Here is a 21,449-nt window from a genome sequence, read left to right as displayed (position 1 = left end):
TGATTTGTTATTATTTTTTGAGTAATGACTGTTTTAAGGGGAAAAAACAGTCAACATTGCAACTTTTACTCATTACATGTCACCTGTATGCTCTTTTATTCCACTTTGGGTTTTTTTTAATAGTATTTTTAGAAATGTGGCACAGGCCGTCAAAGAATTGGTTGCGGGCCGCACTTTATGCTTTAAAAGCAAATATTTGTCAGTCATAAAAATTTTAAGAATATATATATATTTTTTTTCTTCCTGAAAGGATATGACATGTGACCATATATGCTAATGAGTTGGTACTGACCGTAGGAGATGAGTTTGCCCATTGGTTTGAGCAGGTTGTAGCCTTTGTGGGTGTCTGATCCTCCAAGAGGGTCCAGTACAATGTCCAGGCCTGTATTAGGAGACATAACAGCGGGTCTGGGTTAGTTTTTGCTTCGTCCCTCACTTAAAGCATGACCTGATAAGTCCAGAAAAGCACGAGATGATACAATATTATCTGCTCACAGACGCCACCCGGTGGTTGTTTGAGCACACTGCAGCTAGCCCCGAATAAATGAAACAAACCCCCACTTCTTAATGCTTCAGTCACACGCAGGATTCTCACAGGAATGAGGCAAAGACAAACTTTAGAAGGTTTCAAGATGGAATGAGATGAGATAATGGCAACATTATTTTATCAATTGGAGCTACAAAAGGTAATTCAATACAATAAAGAAGAATATTATGGTTAAATATGTACAAAACCCAAAACCAGTGAAGTTGGCACGTTGTGTAGTTTTTGTGAATAAATACAGAATATAATGATTTGCTAATCCTTTTCCACCTATATTCAATTGAATAGACTGTAAAGACAAGATATTTAACATTCGAACTGGTAAACTTTGTTATTTTTTGGCAAATATCAGCTCATTTGGAATTGGATGCCTGTGACATGTTTCCAAAAAGCTGGCACGAGTGGCAAAAAAGACTGAGAACGTTGAGGAATGCTCGTCAAACACTTATTTGGAACATCCCACAGGTGAACAGGCTAATTGGGAACAGGTGGGTGCCGTGATTGGGTATAAAAGCAGCTTCCGTCATTCACAAACAAGGATGGGGCGAGGGTCACCACTTTGTGAACAAATGCGCGAGCAAATCGTCAAACAGTTTAAGAACAACATTTCTCAACCAGCTATTGCAAGGAATTTAGGGATTTCACCATCTTCGGTCCGTAACATCATCAAAAGGTTCAGAGAATCTGGAGAAATCACCGCACCTAAGCGATGATATTACGGACCTTCGATCCCTCAGGCGGTACCGCGTCAAAAAGCGACATCAGTGTGTAAAAGATATCACCACATGGGCTCAGGAACACTTCAGAAAACCACTGTCAGTAACTACAGTTGGTCGCTACATCTGTAAGTGCAAATTGAAACTCGACTATGCAAAGCAAAAGCGAAAGCCATTTATCAACAACACCCAGAAAAAAAAAAAAAAGTTTCTCAGTTTGAACATTAAATATCTTGTCTTTGCAGTCCATAAACTGATTTGCAAATCATTGTATTCTGTTTTTATTTACGACTTACACAACGTGCCAACTTCCCTGGTTTTAGGTTTTGTAATCTACATAGGCAGTACGAAACAGAAACACTAGAAAACAAGGAGGATTTAAATGTTTTTTTTTGTCCGGGCCATGCCAAATGTCGACGATTTATCACCCAGGGGTCCTCACTGTGGACATAAGCCTTACACAGGCGAGACAGGCAGGAGGTGTCATGTGACAAAGTAATAGCCCATCCTCTGATGGCTAATGAATGCGTGAGCACGGCCTGCTGCAACAATGTTACTCATGTCCAGAGGGGACGCCTCAAATTGGGCTTCCCGCCCCTCCCCTCGTCGCTCCGATAACCCGCCTCCTATTGATTGGTGTGACGCTCCCAGCGGGACTCCGCCTGGACCGTGGCACACATGAAGGGAGGCAGGGTGGCTATAGCGACAGGTAGCAGGCTTTGTGTGTGTGTGTGTGTGTGTGTGTGTCGGGATGGGGGAGGGGGTGGGACATTGATCCCCGAGTCTAATTTAAGACGTTCTGTCCAGCTTGTGTCACTTCTGCTCGTCTTCCTGCCCCCTCCGGCTGTGTGTCCGTCTAGCTTGACCCCCACACTGGACAAAAAGGCTCGACGGGAAAAATGAGACTCATACGATCACAGGTCACTTTATTAGGTACACATAATGAGACCCAAGAGAAGAGCCGTGTGAAAAATCACACCTTCGTTTGCTTATCGCAATAATTATGATTAAATGACAGCTAATTAATTGTGTTTATTCAATGGATTTTATTCATAAGACAAAATATATGGAACATCTGTGGAGAAAACATAGACCAAGCCTGAAATCATTTATAATATAATAATACAAAAGGGAAAAAATGATCAGTGATTCTCAAATTGAAGAATCACTTAATTAAACACCCAAACACAATGTTACTGTTCAAACTGTGTGTGATGTAACAGTGGCCAAAAATATTAAATATACTGGTAACACTTTAGTATGGGGAACATATTCTAAGTAACAAAGACTTAATTTATACATATTATTTGGTTAGGGTTAGAGCAGGGGTGTCAAACTCAAATACAGAGTGGGCCAAAATTTTAAACTGAACAAAGCCGTGGGCCAAGGTTGAACAAATTCACCTTTTAATAGGGACCCAAACAAGTTTTGCATTGAATATTGAACAAGCAAGGCTTATATAACTTTGTAGTGACATGCAAAATCGAGTTTCAAATAATAATTAAAGCTGCAAGCAGCGATGGACGGGACCGACTTTGAGGGCTCATAAAATCCAAACCGGAGCAGTAATTAAAACTCTTTCAATAACTTTTAATCAGAAGGGTTCAATCTCTCTCCTGTGCTAATTTGAAGCCGACACGGCAAACGCGCTCAGGGAGATAATGTTTGAAAAAAGGTGACTGTTTTTACACAACTTTTGTTTTGAAGGGGGAATTGCAAACTTCCTGTTGATTTTTGCTGGGGGTTGTCAATATATGAAATGTAGGTCTAAGTGAGACATACATAGAAGTTTTTGTTTCATGTCTCTACGACATTCCTACTGGGAGTTACAGGCAGTTTTGTCTGTGTTTTCTTCCTAGGAGCAGTTTTGTCTGTGTTTTCTACCTAGGGGGCGCTAGAGCGCAATTTTGAGTTTTGGGGTTTGGTTTTTTATTAGGTTGCAATTTTCGCCAGTCCTGATGTGTGTGTCCAGTTTGGTGAGTTTTGAAGCATGTTAAGGGGGTCAAATTACAGCTCAAAGAGGCAAAAGTGACTGTTTTTACAAAACATTTGTTTTGAAGGGCAAATTGCTAACTTCCTGTTGATTTTTGCTGAAGGATGTCAGTGTATGAAATCTAGGTCTAAGTGAGACCTACATAGAGATTTTTGTTTCATGTCTCTACGACATTCCTACTGGAAGTTATAGGCAGTTTTGTCTGTATTTTTTCCTAGGGGGCGGTAGAGCGCAATTTTGAGTTTTGGGGTTTGTTTTTTTATTAGATGGCAATTTTCGCCAGTCCTGAGGTGAGTGTCCAATTTGGTGAGTTTTGAAGCATGTTAAGGGGGTCAAATTAGAGCTCAAAGAGGCGGCCGGTATAGTAATAATAAAACCTTACAATTACAATAGGGTCCTCTGTCCCAAAGGGACATTGCGGTCTCTAATTAAAGCTGCAAGCAGCGATGGACAGGACCGACTTTGAGGGCTCACAAAATCCAAACCGGAGCAGTAATTAAAACTCTTTCATCAACTTTTAATCAGAAGGGTTCAATCTCTCTCCTGTGCTAATTTGAAACCGACACGACAAACGCGCTCGGAGGAGATAATGTTTGAAAAAAGGTGACTGTTTTTACCCAACTTTTGTTTTGAAGGGGAAATTGCAAACCTCCTGTTTATTTTTGCTGGGGGTTGTCAGTGTATGAAATATAGGTCTAAGTGAGACATACATAGAGGTTTTTTGTTTCATGTCTCTACGACATTCCTACTGGGAGTTACAGGCAGTTTTTTCTGTGTTTTCTTCCTAGGGGACGCTAGAGTGCAATTTTGAGTTTTGGGGTTTGGTTTTTTTTATTTGATCGCAATTTTCGCCAGTCCTGACGTGTGTGTCCATTTTGGTGAGTTTTGAAGCATGTTAAAGGGGTCAAATTACAGCTCAAAGAGGCGGTGGTATAATAATAAAACGCTAGAAATACAATAGGGTCCTCTGTCCCAAAGGGAATCGGTCCCTAATAGTAATAATAATTAAAAAATATCAATGGCATATCAAATAAAATGTAAATAAAAATTGAATGCCTCTTTTCTATTTGCAGCCTTCTGAGGTAAATATCAAAATCAACTTTTTCCACAGGCTAACAATAAATTTGAAAATAAAATAATAATGAATGAATCAAACATTCAAGCCTTGAAGTAGCAAGAGAAAGTGCATGAATAAAACGTTAATTATTGCTCAGTTTGCGACGCTGATTTGCTTTAACACTGAATGTGGAACAAGCAACGCTTATATAACTTAATAGTGCAAAATCAACTATCAAAAAACAAACGAAAAAACATCAATGGTATATTAAATAAAATTGAAATAAAAAATGTAATGCCTCTTTTCTATTTGCAGCCTTCTGAGGTAAATATCAACATTAACTTGGTGGGCGGGGGCGGGGTTTGGTGGTAGCGGGGGGTGTATATTGTAGCGTCCCGGAAGAGTTAATGCTGCAAGGGGTTCTGGGTATTTGTTCTGTTGCGTTTATGTTGTGCGGATGTGTTTGTCATTCTTGTTATGGTGTGGGTTCATAGTGTGGCGCATATTTGTAACAGTGTTAAAGTTGTTTATACGGCCACCCTCAGTGTGACCTGTATGGCTGTTGACCAAGTATGCATGGCATTCACTCATGTGTGTGTGTAAAAGCCGCATATATTATGTGACTGGGCCGGCACGCTGTTTGTATGGAGGAAAAGCGGACGTGACAACAGGTTGTAGAGGATGTTGAAGGCAGTGCCTTTAAGGCCCGCCCCCAATAATGTTGTCCGGGTCCGCTGTAAAATACCGGAGGGCCAGCTCTAATGTAAATTTGATATTGCCTCAAGGGCCAAATTAAATTACACGGCAGCCAGAGTTTGACACCCATGGGTTAAAGGGTTAGGGTTAGTAATGGTGAATATGTTCCCCATACTAAAGTGTTACCGGCTTACTGGTTGTATAATAAGGCCATGCAGAATAAGGCATTATTAAGTACTTAATAATGACTAATTAAGAGCCAATATGTTACTAATTTGCATGTTAATAAGGAACTAATGAATATGTTCCCCATACTGAAGTGTTACCAATATACTTGTTAAATAAAACCTCTGCGCCTTTTTTTTTAATGAATACTTGGCCTACTACGCTACTGTGTTTTAATGTCGGTCATGATGGTGGTAGTTGGAGAGCCAAGTGTTTTCTGAGGTTGTATTTGGTGGAAAAAGTTTAAGAAAAACTGATCTAAATTATTTACATATTTATTTATTTTTATAAAAAAAGTGTTCAAGTCTGGGGAAATGGTGCAATTACAACTATAAATGCCAAGTTGGAGACAACCACGATGTAACCGATCCTTTTTATTACTCACGTAAGTCAACAGTTTGAGCACACCTTAAAAATTTGCATGGGAAAGCGAGTCTAAACTTTTGACTGGTACTATAAACATATACATATACAGTAAAAACACACATATATATATATATATATATATAAACATACAGGCCATAGGTTTGGACACGCCTTCTCATTCAATGCGTTTTCTTTATTTATTTTCTTTATATTATTATTTCCATGACTATTTACATTGTAGATTGTCACTGAAGGCATCAGAACTATGAATGAACACATGTGGAGTTATGTACTTAACACAAAAAAGTGAAATAACTGAAAACATGTTTTGTATTCTAGTTTCTTCAAAATAACCACCCTTTGCTCTGATTACTGCTTTGCACACTCTTGGCATTCTCTCTATGAGCTTCAAGAGGTAGTCACCTGAAATGGTTTTCAAGGTGTTTAATGCTTTAACCAAAAATAAGCAAAAGGTGAGAGCCCCTAAGAAAAGGCATTGAAGCTTAGAGAAGGCTATGCAGAACGAAACTAAAACTGAACTGGCTACAAAGTAAACAAAAACAGAATGCTGGACGACAGCAAAGACTTACTGTGGAGCAAAGACGGCGTCCACAACATGACATGACAATACATGTCCCCACAAAGAAGGATAAAAACAACCAAAATATTCTTGATTGCTAAAACAAAGTAGATGCGGGAAATATCGCTCAAAGGAAGACATGAAACTGCTACAGGAAAATACCAAAAAAAGAGAAAAAGCTACCAAAACTAAAACACTACACACAGGAAAACATAAAAAAACTCCAAATAAGTCAAGAGCTATAGTGATGCATGGTTGGTTATGGTTTAAAGTCATATCCAACAATTGCAAGGACGACTTTTTCCTGTCAACTGAGTTTGGTTTTTTAACGATTTCTGCTGGTGGTGTGCCTCTGGATTTTTTTCAAGGCAAAAAATGTGCCTTGGCTCAAAAAAGGTTGAAAAACACTGTTCTGCAGGAACCAAAAGTTCACTTTTGGTGGTGTGACATGGCAAATTCCTGGAGGACTGGTGAAATCTAGATTTGTATAACTATTTAAGAGTTTAGTACCAAAATAATCATCACTGCGTCGCTGTTATCAGAGCGTACGCTGCCTATTACGTAAACGCGTAGTGCCATTCCAGTTCTAGCACATCCCCCCGTCCCGCTCGCTCACCTTTGGGGCTGATCTTGCGGACCTCCTCCACGTAGTCTTTGGTGCGGTAGTCGATGGGATGCGTGACGCCGGCCTGGCTGATGGTTTCGTGCTTGCCCGCCGACGCCGTCCCGAACACGGTGATGTCCTTCACCGTCTTGCACAGCTGGGTGGCCGCAGTGCCCACGCCACCTTTTGGACAGAGAGTGCGGTCACGTTAGTGGAAAAACACGCGGAGAAAGACAAAAGAAAGAAAGGTGATTTGTCAAGATGTCCGATAATATCGGACTGACGATATTATCGGCCGATAAATGCTTTAAAATGTAATATCGGAAATGATCGGTATCGGTTTCAAAATTATTGGTATCGGTTTCAAAAAGTAAAATTTATGACTTTTTATAACGCCGCTGTGTACACGGACGTAACCTTAAAAGGCACTGCCTTTGCGTGCCAGCCCAGGCACATAGTATCTACGGCTTTTCACACACACAAGTGAATGCACTGCATACTTGGTCAACAGCCATACAGGTCACACTGAGGGTGGCCGTATAAACAACTTTAACACTGTTACAAATATGCGCCACACTGTGAACCCACACCAAACAAGAATGACAAACACATTTCGGGAGAACATCCGCACCGTAACACAACATAAACACAACAGAACAAATACCCAGAACCCCTTGCAGCACTAACTCTTCCGGGACGCTACAATATACACCCCCCGCTACCCCCTAAACACCACAACCCCGCATGTCCCAAATTCCAAGCTGCTGTTTTGAGGCATTTAAAAAAAAAATAATGCACTTTGTGACTTCAATAATAAATATGGCAGTGCCATGTTGGCATTTTTTTCCATAACTTGAGTTGATTTATTTTGGAAAGCCTTGTTACATTGTTTAATGCATCTAGCGGGGCATCACAACAAAATTAGGCATAATAATAATAATTCCACGACTGTATATGTCGGTATCGGTTGATATCGGAATCGGCAATTAAGAGTTGGACAATATCAGAATATCGGCAAAAAAGCCATTATCGGACATCTCTACTAATTATGCAAAAAAGAAAAACAAACGCAAAAATCACGCAAAAAATGTGTTTTATTTTCATTAGACTGTGTACAATTAAACAACCAAAAAGTGCAGTTTATCACCTTATGTTGTTCTCTCAAGTACCGCACAGGATTGGTTTTGCGGTTTGATGTTGCACGAGGAGTTTGTCACACGAGACTTTGGCCAAATCACGCGAGACTTCCGCTAATATCGGAAGCAATTTTCATCTTTATGATTTTTTTATAGCCTTCAGATGTAAAAAAAAAAAAAAAAGAAAATCCAGCACAACTACACTGTAGTAGTAGTAATATAGTAGTTGTAGTAATATATTGTTATTACAATATACAACCCTAGCACACACAAACATGCTTGGTTGTAGACCAGTGTTTTTCAACCACTGTGCTGCGGTAGTGTGCCGTGGGAGATGATCTAATTTCACCTATTTGGGTTAAAAATAGAAGAGCTGGACAAAGTGGCTGGGGAGAGGGAAGTCTGGGCTTCCCTGCTTAGGCTGCTGCCCCCGCGACACGACCTCGGATAAGCGGAAGAAGATGGATGGATGGATGGATGGATGGATGGATGGGTTAAAAATATTTTTTGCAAACCAGTAATTATAGTCTGCAAATTACGTGTTGTTGTTGAGTGTCGGTGCTGTCTAGAGCTCGGCGGAGTAACCGTGTAATACTCTTCCATATCAGTAGGTGGCAGCAGGTAGCTAAATGCTTTGTAGGTGTCGGAAACAGCGGGAGGCAGCGTGCAGGTAAAAAGGTGTCTGATGCTTAAACCAAAAATAAAAAGGTGAGTGCCCCTAAGAAAAGGCATTGAAGCTCAGGGAAAGCTATGCAGAACGAAACTAAAACTGAACTGGCTCCACTGCAAAAAGTCAGTGTTCAAAAACAAGAAAAAAAAAATACAAAAATGAGGGGTATTTTACTTGAACTAAGCAAAATTATCTGCCAATAGAACAAAAAAATGTGGCTTGTCAAGACTTTCCAAAACAAGTAAAATTAGCTAACCTCAATGAACCCCAAAATACCTTAAAATAAGTATATTCTCACTAATAACTAGTGCACTTTTCTTGATAGAAAAAACAAATATGAGACCTTTTTGCTCAATATGTTGAAAAATATTCTTAAATTAAGTAAATGCTAGTGCCATTATCTTGACATAATGATATGCGCTCGGCATTACATTTGTTGCAATTTCCCATCAATAAAATGACATCATCGCGCCAAGTGCGTGCTCTTTCAGTCAATTAGTGCGCATATATATATATATATATATATATATATATATATATATAAAACATTTTTTATAGTAATTTTGAAGAATTTATCTGAATGTGCATGAACTATTTCTGTTCAAAATTGTTTGAAATGTTAAATGTTTAAATATTAACTGTCAGTTTACTGTACTGTGCAATGTGTACTACTTAATGAGTACATATTTTCTATTGTTTCATTGAAAATAAAACAGCAAAGTCCATTTGGCTGTCATCTGTTTTAATTATGAGACACAATTGTGTCAAAGTCATGATTTTTTTATTTCATGCTTGAAATAAGAAATGATTACTTTGAAAAAGTAGTTTTATACTTGTGAGTGTTGATAACAGTTGACAGTCTAGTTTCAAGCATGTTTTACTCAATATAGATCATAAAATCTCAGCTACAAGCTGTAATGTCTTACTGAGATAATGTATGACCAAAACCCTTAAAACAAGTAAAAGACTAACATAAAATCTGCTTAGTGAGAAGAATTATCTTATCAGACAGAAAATAAGCAAATATCCCCCTTATTTGAGATATTTAATCTTACTTACATTTCAGTTTTTGCAGTGTACAAAGTAAACAAAAACAGAATGCTGGACGACAGCAAAGACTTATAGCGTTGTGGAGCAGATGGCGTCCACAAAGTACATCCCTACATGACATGACAATCAACACCAAAAATAAGAGCGCAAGACAAGAACTAAAACACTGCATACAGGAAAACACAGAAAAACTCAAAATAATTCACGGCGGGATGACAGTAGACCTACTTTGAGACAAGAGCTATAGTGATGCATGCTTGGTTATGGTTTAAAGTCATATCCAACAATTGCGACAACGACTTTTTACTGTCAACTGAGTTTCGTTTTTTTAAAGGGGAACATTATCACCAGACCTATGTAAGCGTCAATATATACCTTGATGTTGCAGAAAAAAGACCATATTTTTTTTTAACCGATTTCCGAACTCTAAAAGGGTGAATTTTGGCTAATTAAACGCCTTTCTAATATTCGCTCTCGGAAGGTGACGTCACATCGGGAAGCAATCCGCCATTTTCTCAAACACCGAGTCAAATCAGCTCTGTTATTTTCCGTTTTTTCGACTGTTTTCCGTACCTTGGAGACATCATGTCTCGTCGGTGTGTTGTCGGAGGGTGTAACAACACGAACAGGGACGGATTCAAGTTGCACCAGTGGCCCAAAGATGCGAAAGTGGCAAGAAATTGGACGTTTGTTCCGCACACTTTACCGACGAAAGCTATGCTACGACAGACATGGCAAGAATGTGTGGATATCCTGCGACACTCAAAGCAGATGCATTTCCAACGATAAAGTCAAAGAAATCTGCCGCCAGACCCCCATTGAATCTGCCGGAGTGTGTGAGCAATTCAGGGACAAAGGACCTCGGTAGCACGGCAAGCAATGGCGTCAGTTTGTTCCCGCAGACGAGCGAGCTAAACCCCCTGGATGTCTTGGCTCACACCGTCCCTTATGCCACCGAAGATGATCAAGAGAAGAATATCGACCCTAGCTTCCCTGGCCTGCTGACATCAACTCCAAAACTGGACAGATCAGCTTTCAGGAAAAGAGCACGGATGAGGGTATGTCTACAGAATATATTAATTGATGAAAATTGGGCTGTCTGCACTCTCAAAGTGCATGTTGTTGCCAAATGTATTTCATATGTTGTAAACCTAGTTCATAGTTGTTAGTTTGCTTTAATGCCAAACAAACACATACCAATCGTTGGTTAGAAGGCGATCGCCGAATTCGTCCTCGCTTTCTCCCGTGTCGCTGGCTGTCGTGTCGTTTTCGTCGGTTTCGCTTGCATACGGTTCAAACCGATATGGCTCAATAGCTTCAGTTTCTTCTTCAATTTCGTTTTCGCTACCTGCCTCCACACTACAACCATCCGTTTCAATACATGCGTAATCTGTTGAATCGCTTAAGCCGCTGAAATCCGAGTCTGAATCCGAGCTAATGTCGCTATAGCTTGCTGTTCTTTCCGCCATGTTTGTTTGTGTTGGCATCACTGTGTGACGTCACAGGAAAATGGACGGGTGTTTATAACGATGGTTAAAATCAGGCACTTTGAAGCTTCTTTTTAGGGATATTGCGTGATGGGTAAAATTTTGAAAAAAACTTCGAAAAATATAATAAGCCACTGGGAACTGATTTTTAATGGTTTTAACCATTCTGGAATTGTGATAATGTTCCCCTTTAACGATTTCTGCTGGTGGTGTGCCTACAGGTTTTTTCAACGCAAAAAATGTGTCTCGACTCCAAAAAGGTTGAAAAACACCTCAACTTTTTTTTGATTTGTGTTATTCGATATTTTGAATGCGACGCACTCACGAAGATCGGCTCGTGACACAATCGCATTAGCGAGGCCTGGCACTGGGGCGCGCTTGCCTTTTTTTTTTTATTGGGCTTATTCCAGGAATCCCACACGGGACGTCGGAAATGATGCCGAGGTGTCGGTTTCTTACGGGCAGACCGTAAAAAACGAAAAGGTGGATGCATATCAGTGTTTGCGCTGGCTACGTTTGAAAGAGCACGGCCGTGGCCCGTGTTTGCAGAGGCTGCCTCCGCGAGAAGTAATAGGTTACTGATAAGCGGGGGTTCCTTTGAAAGGGAGGCTGGCTGACTGACTGACTGGAGGACTTGAAGTGAAAAGCATCCATAAAGGTCATTCATGCCTGACCCAGTCAAGCGCCGCACATTTGATCTGATAGCTTTTTAAAAACGGCAGACATTTTTAGAGCGGGTCGGCAAAGGAGAAAAGGGAAGATATCATCATTTTATTATTATTACCTACACCAGGAGGTTATGTGTTTATTAGAATAGAAGACAACTTTATTGTTGTTGCGCTTTAAAAAAAAAAAAAATACAACTCAATTAGTTTCTAGTGCCACCGGCCAAGAGCAGACATACGACATACTTGCCGACCCTACTGATTTTCCCGGGAGACTCCCGAATTTCAGTGCCCCTCCCGAAAATCTCCCGGGGCAACCATTCTCCCGAATTTCTCCCTATTTACACCCGGACAACAATATTGGGGGCGTGCCTTAAAGGCACTGCCTTTAGCGTCCTCTATCACCTGAAAAGGAGACTATTATCATACTTGCCAACCTTGAGACCTCCGATTTTGGGGGGTGGGGGGGTGGGGCGGGGGGCGTGGTTAAGATATATATATATATATATATATATATATAAGAAATACTTGACCTTCAGTGAATTCTAGCTATATATATATATATATATATATATATATATATATATATATATATATATATATATATATATATATATATATTATTATATATATATATATATATATAAGTATATATATAAATAAATAAAAGAAATACTTGAATTTCAGTGTTCATTTATTTACACATATACACACACATAACACTCATCTACTCATTGTTGAGTTAAGGGTTGAATTGTCCATCCTTGTTCTATTCTCTGTCACTATTTCAGAACACACACATTATACATTATAAAATCAATAAGAAAACGGGAGCTCTAATTTGGGAGTCTGAATTAGGATCAGAAGTTCCTACATAAACATTGCGTACTCACGTCGCCTTTTTGTATTGATTACTGCAGCTGTGCACTGGATTCATTCACAAATACAAACTACAACTCACAAACACTTTAGAGTTAGGCTCCACCATCAGAATGTGTACTTAAACTTATAAAGATCACATGGATATTATTCAGTGAGTTGATTCACCAAAACTAACCTGTTATACAGGAGGAAACCTACTCAGTGGCCTAGTGGTTAGAGTGTCCGCCCTGAGATCGGTAGGTTGTGAGTTCAAATCCCGGCCGAGTCATACCAAAGACTATAAAAATGGGACCCATTACCTCCCTGCTTGGCACTCAGCATCAAGGGTTGGAATTGGGGGTTAAATCACCAAAATGATTCCCGGGCGCGGCCACCGCTGCTGCCCACTGCTCCCCTCACCTCCCAGGGGGTGATCAAGGGTGATGGGTCAAATGCAGAGAATAATCTCGCCACACCTAGTGTGTGTGTGACAATCATTGGTACTTTAACTTTAACTTTTTAAAAAGCACACAGGACGTTTCAATTGTTCACAGACTGGTCGCGCTCATCAGAATGACAAGACACTTCCGGTCTGCAGGTGATAGCATTCAATTGAGAAGAAACGCCCTACTGCCCCCTACTGACCAATGTGAATACTGATAAATGTGTAATGACAGCTCCAAAAACGAATTCAAACCACAAAATAAAATAAATAAATCAACACAAAAATGTGACACATTATGGGTGGGTCACATATGCATGTACAGTAGATGGTAGTATTGTCCTGTTTAAAAGTGTCACAACATTGCTGTTTACGGCAGACGAACTGCTTTACGGCAGACGAAAACTTGACTGCTGTTGTTGTGTGTTGTTACCGCGCTGGGAGGACGTTAATGAAACTGCCTAACAATAAACCCATATAAGAAACCAAGAACTCGCCCTTGATCATTAGCTGTTTATATTGTGAGAAAGCTGACGTGTGAACAGGCTGTCGACACGTCACTCAGGTCCGCATGGAGCTGGAGGGGGCATGGCCTCCAGCTACGCCTGAATTTCGGGAGATTTTCGGGAGAAAATTTGTCCCGGGAGATTTTCGGGAGAGGCGCTGAATTTCGGGAGTCTCCCGGAAAATCCGTGAGGGTTGGCAAGTATGCTATTATATATGTCTCCGTTATCCATAGGTTTATCTATAACCCATAAAGTAGGCAGGCACGGAGCTACAAACCCCGTTTCCATATGAGTTGGGAAATTGTGTTAGATGTAAATATAAGCGGAATACAATGATTTGCAAATCATTTTCAACCCATATTCAGTTGAATATGCTACAAAGACAACATATTTGAGGTTCACACTGATAAACTTTTTCTTTTTGCAAATAATCATTAACTTTAGAAGTTGGGAAAGGTGGCAATAAATACTGATAAAGTTGAGGAATGCTCATCAAACACTTATTTGGAACATCCCACAGGTGTGCAAGCTAATTGGGAACAGGTGGGTGCCATGACTGGGTATAAAAGTAGATTCCATGAAATGCTCAGTCATTCACAAACAAGGATGGGGCGAGGGTCACCACTTTGTCAACAAATGCGTGAGCAAATTGTTGAACAGTTTAAGAAAAACCTTTCTCAACCAGCTATTGCAAGGAATTTAGGGATTTCACCATCTACGGTCCGTAATATCATCAAAGGGTTCAGAGAATCTGGAGAAATCACTGCACGTAAGCAGCTAAGCCCGTGACCTTCGATCCCTCAGGCTGTACTGCATTAACAAGCGACATCAGTGTGTAAAGGATATCACCACATGGGCTCAGGAACACTTCAGAAACCCACTGTCAGTAACTACAGTTGGTCGCTACATCTGTAAGTGCAAGTTAAAACTCTCCTATGCAAGGCGAAAACCGTTTATCAACAACACCCAGAAACGCCGTCGGCTTCGCTGGGCCTGAGCGCATATAAGATGGACTGAAACAAAGTGGAAAAGTGTTCTGTGGTCTGACGAGTCCACATTTCAAATTATTTTTGGAAACTGTGGACGTCGTGTCCTCCGGACCAAAGAGGAAAAAAACCATCCGGATTGTTATAGGCGCAAAGTTGAAAAGCCAGCATCTGTGATGGTATGGGGGTGTATTATTGCCCAAGACATGAGTAACTTACACATCTGTGAAGGCGCCATTAATGCTGAAAGGTACATACAGGTTTTGGAGCAACATATGTTGCCATCCAAGCAACGTTACCATGGACGCCCCTGCTTATTTCAGCAAGACAATGCCAAGCCACGTGTTGCATCAACGTGGCTTCATAGTAAAAGAGTGCGGGTACTAGACTGGCCTGCCTGTAGTCCAGACCTGTCTCCCATTGAAAATGTGTGGCGCATTATGAAGCCTAAAATACCACAACGGAGACCCCCGGACTGTTGAACAACTTAAGCTGTACATCAAGCAAGAATGGGAAAGAATTCCACCTGAGAAGCTTAAAAAATGTGTCTCCTCAGTTCCCAAACGTTTACTGAGTGTTGTTAAAAGGAAAGGCCATGTAACACAGTGGTGAACATGCCCTTTCCCAACTACTTTGGCACGTGTTGCAGCCATGAAATTCTAAGAAAAAAAAAAAAATTATGAGTTTTAACATCAAATATCTTGTCTTTGTAGTGCATTCAACTGAATATGGATTGAAAAGGATTTGCAAATCATTGTATTCCGTTTATATTTACATCTTACACAATTTCCCAACTCATATGGAAACAGGGTTTGTGCGTGTGTTTATTCCAGCCGGCACGTTAACACACAACATCCCGATTCCCATCATGCATTGCTTCAAAACTACGGCAAGTAGTAATGTCCAAAAACATAACAGAGACGAAGCAGAAGAACGAAGAAGAGACATGGCGACGACGAGTAAGAAGAAGAAGTACGCTTGCAAGTTCCAAAATGATTGGAAAAAAATAATTTCAGTTCATCCAGGACAGCTGGAAGGGGGAGGGGTATGCTGCCTGCACATTTTGTAGATCAGACTTCTCCATTGAACATGGTGGCCGAACGGATATACTCATTCATGAACCGATTACCGTATTTTCCGCACTATAAAGGCGCACCTAAAAACCTCCAATTTTCTCAAAAGCTGACAGTGCGCCTTATAATGCGGTGCGCCTTATATATGAACAAAAGTTTTAAAATAGGCCATTCATTGAAGGTGCGCCTTATAGTGCGGAAAATACGGTATTATATATATATATATATATATATATATATATATATATATATATGAAAAACTTGAAAATATATACACCCCCCTCAAGGTTGGCAAGTATGACGATATACAAAAAAAGGTAGAATACAAACAAGAAAAAAAAAAGTAAAACAGTCGAAGAAGAAAGAAGGACAGAGGGCGTCTAAATTAAGTTTAAAAAAGCTTAAAAATATGAAAATTATAATTAAGTAGTTTTTATATTTATCTTGAGTATTTTTTCAATCAATCAATCAATCAATGTTTATTTATATAGCCCTAAATCACAAGTGTCTCAAAGGGCTGCACAAGCCACAACGACATCCTCGGAACAGAGCCCACATATGCGCAAGGAAAAACTCACCCCAGTGGGGTGATGCAGATGGGTAAAAAAGTTATGGAGTTATTTTGATGAAACTTTCAGGAAATGTCTTAAAGGGGAACAATATCACCAGACCTATGTAAGCGTCAATATATACCTTGATGTTGCAGAAAAAAGACCATATTTTTTTTTAACCTAATTCCGAACTCTAAATGGGTGAATTTTGGCGAATTAAACGCCTTTCTAATATTCGCTCTCAAAGCGATGACGTCACAACGTGGCGTCACATCGGGAAGCAATCCGCCATTTTCTCAAACACCGAGTCAAATCAGCTCTGTTATTTTCCGTTTTTTCGACTGTTTTCCGTACCTTGGAGACATCATGCCTCGTCGGTGTGTTGTCGGAGGGTGTAACAACACGAACAGGGACGGATTCAAGTTGCACCAGTGGCCCAAAGATGCCAAAGTGGCAAGAAATTGGACGTTTTTTCCGCACACTTTACCGACGAAAGCTATGCTACGACAGAGATGGCAAGAATGTGTGGATATCCTGCGACACTCAAAGCAGATGCATTTCCAATGATAAAGTCAAAGAAATCTGCCGCCAGACCCCCATTGAATCTGCCGGAGTGTGTGAGCAATTCAGGGACAAAGGACCTCGGTAGCACGGCAAGCAATGGCGGCAGTTTGTTCCCGCAGACGAGCGAGCTAAACCCCCTGGATGTCTTGGCTCACACCGTCCCTTATGCCACCGAAGATGATCAAGAGAAGAATATCGACCCTAGCTTCCCTGGCCTGCTGACATCAACTCCAAAACTGGACAGATTAGCTTTTAGGAAAAGAGCGCGGATGAGGGTATGTCTACAGAATATATTAATTGATGAAAATTGGGCTGTCTGCACTCTCAAAGTGCATGTTGTTGCCAAATGTATTTCATATGCTGTAAACCTAGTTCATAGTTGTTAGTTTCCTTTAATGCCAAACAAACACATACCAATCATTGGTTAGAAGGCGATCGCCGAATTCGTCCTCGCTTTCTCCCGTGTCGCTGGCTGTCGTGTCGTTTTCGTCGGTTTCGCTTGCATACGGTTCAAACCGATATGGCTCAATAGCTTCAGTTTCTTCTTCAATTTCGTTTTCGCTACCTGCCTCCACACTACAACCATCCGTTTCAATACATTCGTAATCTGTTGAATCGCTTAAGCCGCTGAAATCCGAGTCTGAATCCGAGCTAATGTCGCTATAGCTTGCTGTTCTATACGCCATGTTTGTTTGTGTTGGCATCACAGGAAAATGGACGGGTGTATATAACGATGGTTAAAATCAGGCACTTTGAAGCTTTTTTTAGGGATATTGCGTGATGGGTAAAATTTTGAAAAAAAATTCGAAAAATAAAATAAGCCACTGGGAACTGATTTTTAATGGTTTTAACCTTTCTGAAATTGTGATAATGTTCCCCTTTAAATGGGATAAGGAGCAAGTGATTACATTTTGGGGCTGATCCGGATCTCACAACTTGTTTTACTACTGGGAGGTAAAGCCTGTTGGCGGAGGTCTTCTTCTAGTTCACTAGGTTTTGGAGGTTTACATCTGGTCTCTTTTAAGTGAAAACTAGGTCATCAACTAGGAACAATGTCAACATCCACAACCAATAGTAACAAAAGCTTTTATCTGCACACACACAAAAAAAAAAGTAGATATGAATGAGGACCAAAAACGATGCTTGCTGAGAGTCAAGGCTGTAAAAGCTGCTGCTCGAGAGCGTCAGTCACATGGGCTCCACTCTGCTCCTCTCCGTTTAGGAACCCGACAAACTACACGTAAAAATTGGTGTTGCCAGGGAAACCTCTGCCAAAGTGCCGGCACCGAGTGAGCAAAGGCATTTTGCTAATTGACCGTGTCTTTATGTGTGGACTCTGTGCGCCCTTAAAACATGTTTATACAAATGTACACGTTTCTACACGATTAATCAAAAACGTTGTTCGTTTTTGGTGCAAGTCTGGATAAAGGGGCAAACCCCTGGCATCTATAACCACACACGCATGGTTGCGGATACCCTCAGTGAACCTCTTTCTCTATTTCTGTTTATTTTTGCTATACAGTACTGTATTAGTCAAATGTTTAGAGACACTTTCGCATTGGATAGCATGAAGTGTTGGTCTTTTTGTTGCCTATCTCAGCTGCATTCGGGCGGAAGGCGTGGTACACCCTGGACAAGTCGCCAGCTCATCTCAGGGCCAACACAGATAGACAGACAACATTAACACTCACATTCACACACTCGGGCCAATTTTGTGTTGCCAATCAACCTATCCCCAGGTGCATGTTTTTTGTTTTTTTTTGGCGGTGGGAGGAAGCCGAAGTAAAGCTAATTATGCAAAAAAAAAAAAAATAAAAAAAATAAATGTTTTATTTTCATTAAAATGTGTACAAATAAACTACCAAAAAGTGCAGTTTATCACCTTTTGTCGTTCTCTCAAGTACCACACATGATTGGTTTTGCGGTTTGATGTTGCACGGGGAGTTTGTCACACGAGACTTTGGCCAAATCACGCGAGATTTCCGCTAATATCGGAAGCAATTTTCATCTTTATGATTTTTTTTTATATAGCCTTCAATTTAACCTTAACCCAAATATAAAAACAATGCAAATCCAGCACAACTACACTGTAGAAGTAGTAATATAGTAGTAGCAGTAGTAATATATAGTAATTGGAGTTGTCCGATAATGGCTTTTTTGCCGATATCCGATATTCCGATATTGTCCAACTCTTAATTACCGATTCCGATATCAACCGATACAGATATATACAGTCGTGGAATTAACACATTATTATGCCTAATTTTGTTGTGATGCCTTGCTGGATGCATTAAACAATGTAACAAGGTTTTCCAAAATAAATCATCTCAAGTTATGGAAAAAAATGCCAACATTTATTATTGAAGTCACAAAGTGCTTTTTTTTTTTTTTTAACGTGCCTCAAAACAGCAGCCTGGAATTTTATTTTCACATACTTGGTCAACAGCCATACAGGTCACACTGAGGGTGGCCGTATAAACAACTTTAACACTGTTGCAAATATGCGCCACACTGTGAACCCACACCAAACAAGAATGACAAACACATTTCGGGAGAACATCCGCACCGTAACACGACATAAACACAACAGAACAAATACCCAGAACCCCTTGCAGCACTAACTCTTCCAGGATGCTACATTATACACCCCCCGGTACCCCCACCCCCCCACCTCAACCCCGCCCACCTCAACCTCCTCATGCTCTCTCAGGGAGAGCATGTCCCAAATTCCAAGCAGCTGTTTTGAGGCATGTTTAAAAAAAATAATGCACTTTGTGACTTCAATAATAAATATGGCAGTGCCATGTTGGCACTTTTTTTTTCCATAACTTGAGTTGATTTATTTTGGAAAACCTTGTTACATTGTTTAATGCATCCAGCGGGGCATCACAACAAAATTAGGCATAAGAATGTGTTAATTCCACGACTGTATATGTCGGTATCGGTTGATATCGGAATCTGTAATTAAGAGTCGGACAATATCAGATATCGGCAAACAAGCCATTATCGAACATCTCTACACGCAACCATTTAACAAGATTCAAAAACAAGCACTCCTGACTGCAGGAAAGCAAACGTGACCTTCCGTGCAGACATTAAATCACACGTCGGCCGACAGCTGAACAAAACAGGCGCCCGTGGCCCCGATCAGATAACTTTGTGTGGAAGCACGTAAACACCAGCTTCCATGTAGTCAGTCAGACTATGGTGGGGGAAGAAGCTACCTGTCCCCCGCCCCCTGACTAACTCCAATCCTGGTGGGAAAAAAAACAACCAAAAAACCTCCTGACCGTGCGTCACAAGACCTGGAAAGCTTGCCAGGAACCTCTTGGTGCACTTTTACTTCACCTCACTGAGATCACAGAGGCTGCTGCTAATCTTTGCAAGTATGCAGCGGCTTCATTCGCTCACTTTCTCCTCACCAACAATCATCTTGCATTCATTCCTGAGGACAATACCAGACGACAGCCTAAGCAAATTCCTGCTGCTAATCGTATTCGCTCGCTCTTCAAATCAAATTGAATTGTTTACATATGTTGTGTGTGTCCCCCCCCCCCCCCCCAGACAAAAAAACATCCTATTTATTTTTTGTTTTTCACTCCTCACGACAGCAGCCTTTTGTGTACCCGTGAGTCCTTACATAGCTTCCATCAAATGAGGAATTTGGGACAAAAACACGCAGGAATCTGCCCTGGTCCCCGCCAAGAGACAACAGGAGGAGGTTCTCGAACGCTTGTCAAGTTTATAAAACAACACCACGCCCTTGCTTCGTCCTGGCTGCAAACTACAATGTGCTCGCTTGTAATTGGTGGCGATTAAGTCGGACGCAAACAGTGGCGGTAAGCAAAATTACCCAGAGTCATCATTCTGTTGCAAAATTACATAGAAAATTGTCTGACTCTGACATTTTTGGAGTATTTTTATTTATTTATTTATTTTTATTTTTTATTAATCAATCCAACAAAACAATACACAGCAATACCATAATAATGCAATCTAATTTCAAAACCAAACCCGACCCAGCAACACCCAGAATAGCAACAAACAGAGCAACCGAGAGGACACACAAACATGACACAGAACAATCTAAAAGTAGTGAAACAAAAATGATTATCATCAACAACAGTATCAATATTACCGTATTTTTTGGAGTATAAGTCGCACCGGAGTATAAGTCGCACCTGCCGAAAATGCATAATAAAAAAAGGAAAAAAACATATATAAGTCGCACTGGAGCCCGGCCAAACTATGAAAAAAACTGTGACTTATAGTCCGAAAAATACGGTAGTAACAATTTCAACATAGCAGTGATTGACATTATCATTACAGACATTTATAAAAAAACATTTTTTTAAATAAATAAAAATTAAAGCTGCAAGCAGCGATGGACTGGACCGACTTTGACGGCACAAAAAATCCAAACTGAAACAGTAATTAAAACTCTTTGGTCAACTTTTAATCAGAAGGGTTCAATCTCTCTCCTGTGCTAGTTTGAAGCCGACACGACAAACGCGCTCAGAGGAGATAATGTTTGAAAAAAGGTGACCGGTTTTTACAAAACTTTTGTTTTGAAGGGGGAATTGCAAACTTCCTGTTGATTTTTTGCTGGGGGTTGTCAATATATGAAATGTAAGTCTAAGTGAGACCTACATAGAGGTTTTTGTTTCATGTCTCTAC

General features: G+C 40.4%; 1 protein-coding gene across 1 annotated transcript in view; it reads right to left on the bottom strand.

Annotated features, from left to right (window-relative positions):
• The window catches only part of vat1 (vesicle amine transport 1), a 97,714-nt gene that overhangs the window by 12,400 nt on the left and 63,865 nt on the right, over positions 1 to 21,449 (bottom strand). The window contains exons 3-4 of the mRNA XM_061981892.2: positions 6,794 to 6,964; positions 293 to 382 (exon numbers count right to left, since the gene is read on the bottom strand). Of these exons, the coding sequence (XP_061837876.1) occupies positions 293 to 382; positions 6,794 to 6,964 (261 nt within the window). The remainder of the gene's footprint in view (positions 1 to 292; positions 383 to 6,793; positions 6,965 to 21,449) is intronic.

The sequence above is a fragment of the Nerophis lumbriciformis genome, linkage group LG24, assembly GCF_033978685.3.
Source record: "Nerophis lumbriciformis linkage group LG24, RoL_Nlum_v2.1, whole genome shotgun sequence".
Classification (NCBI taxonomy): domain Eukaryota; kingdom Metazoa; phylum Chordata; class Actinopteri; order Syngnathiformes; family Syngnathidae; genus Nerophis; species Nerophis lumbriciformis.
Note: the sequence above shows the minus strand (reverse complement) of the source record. Positions and strands in the feature narration are given on the sequence as shown.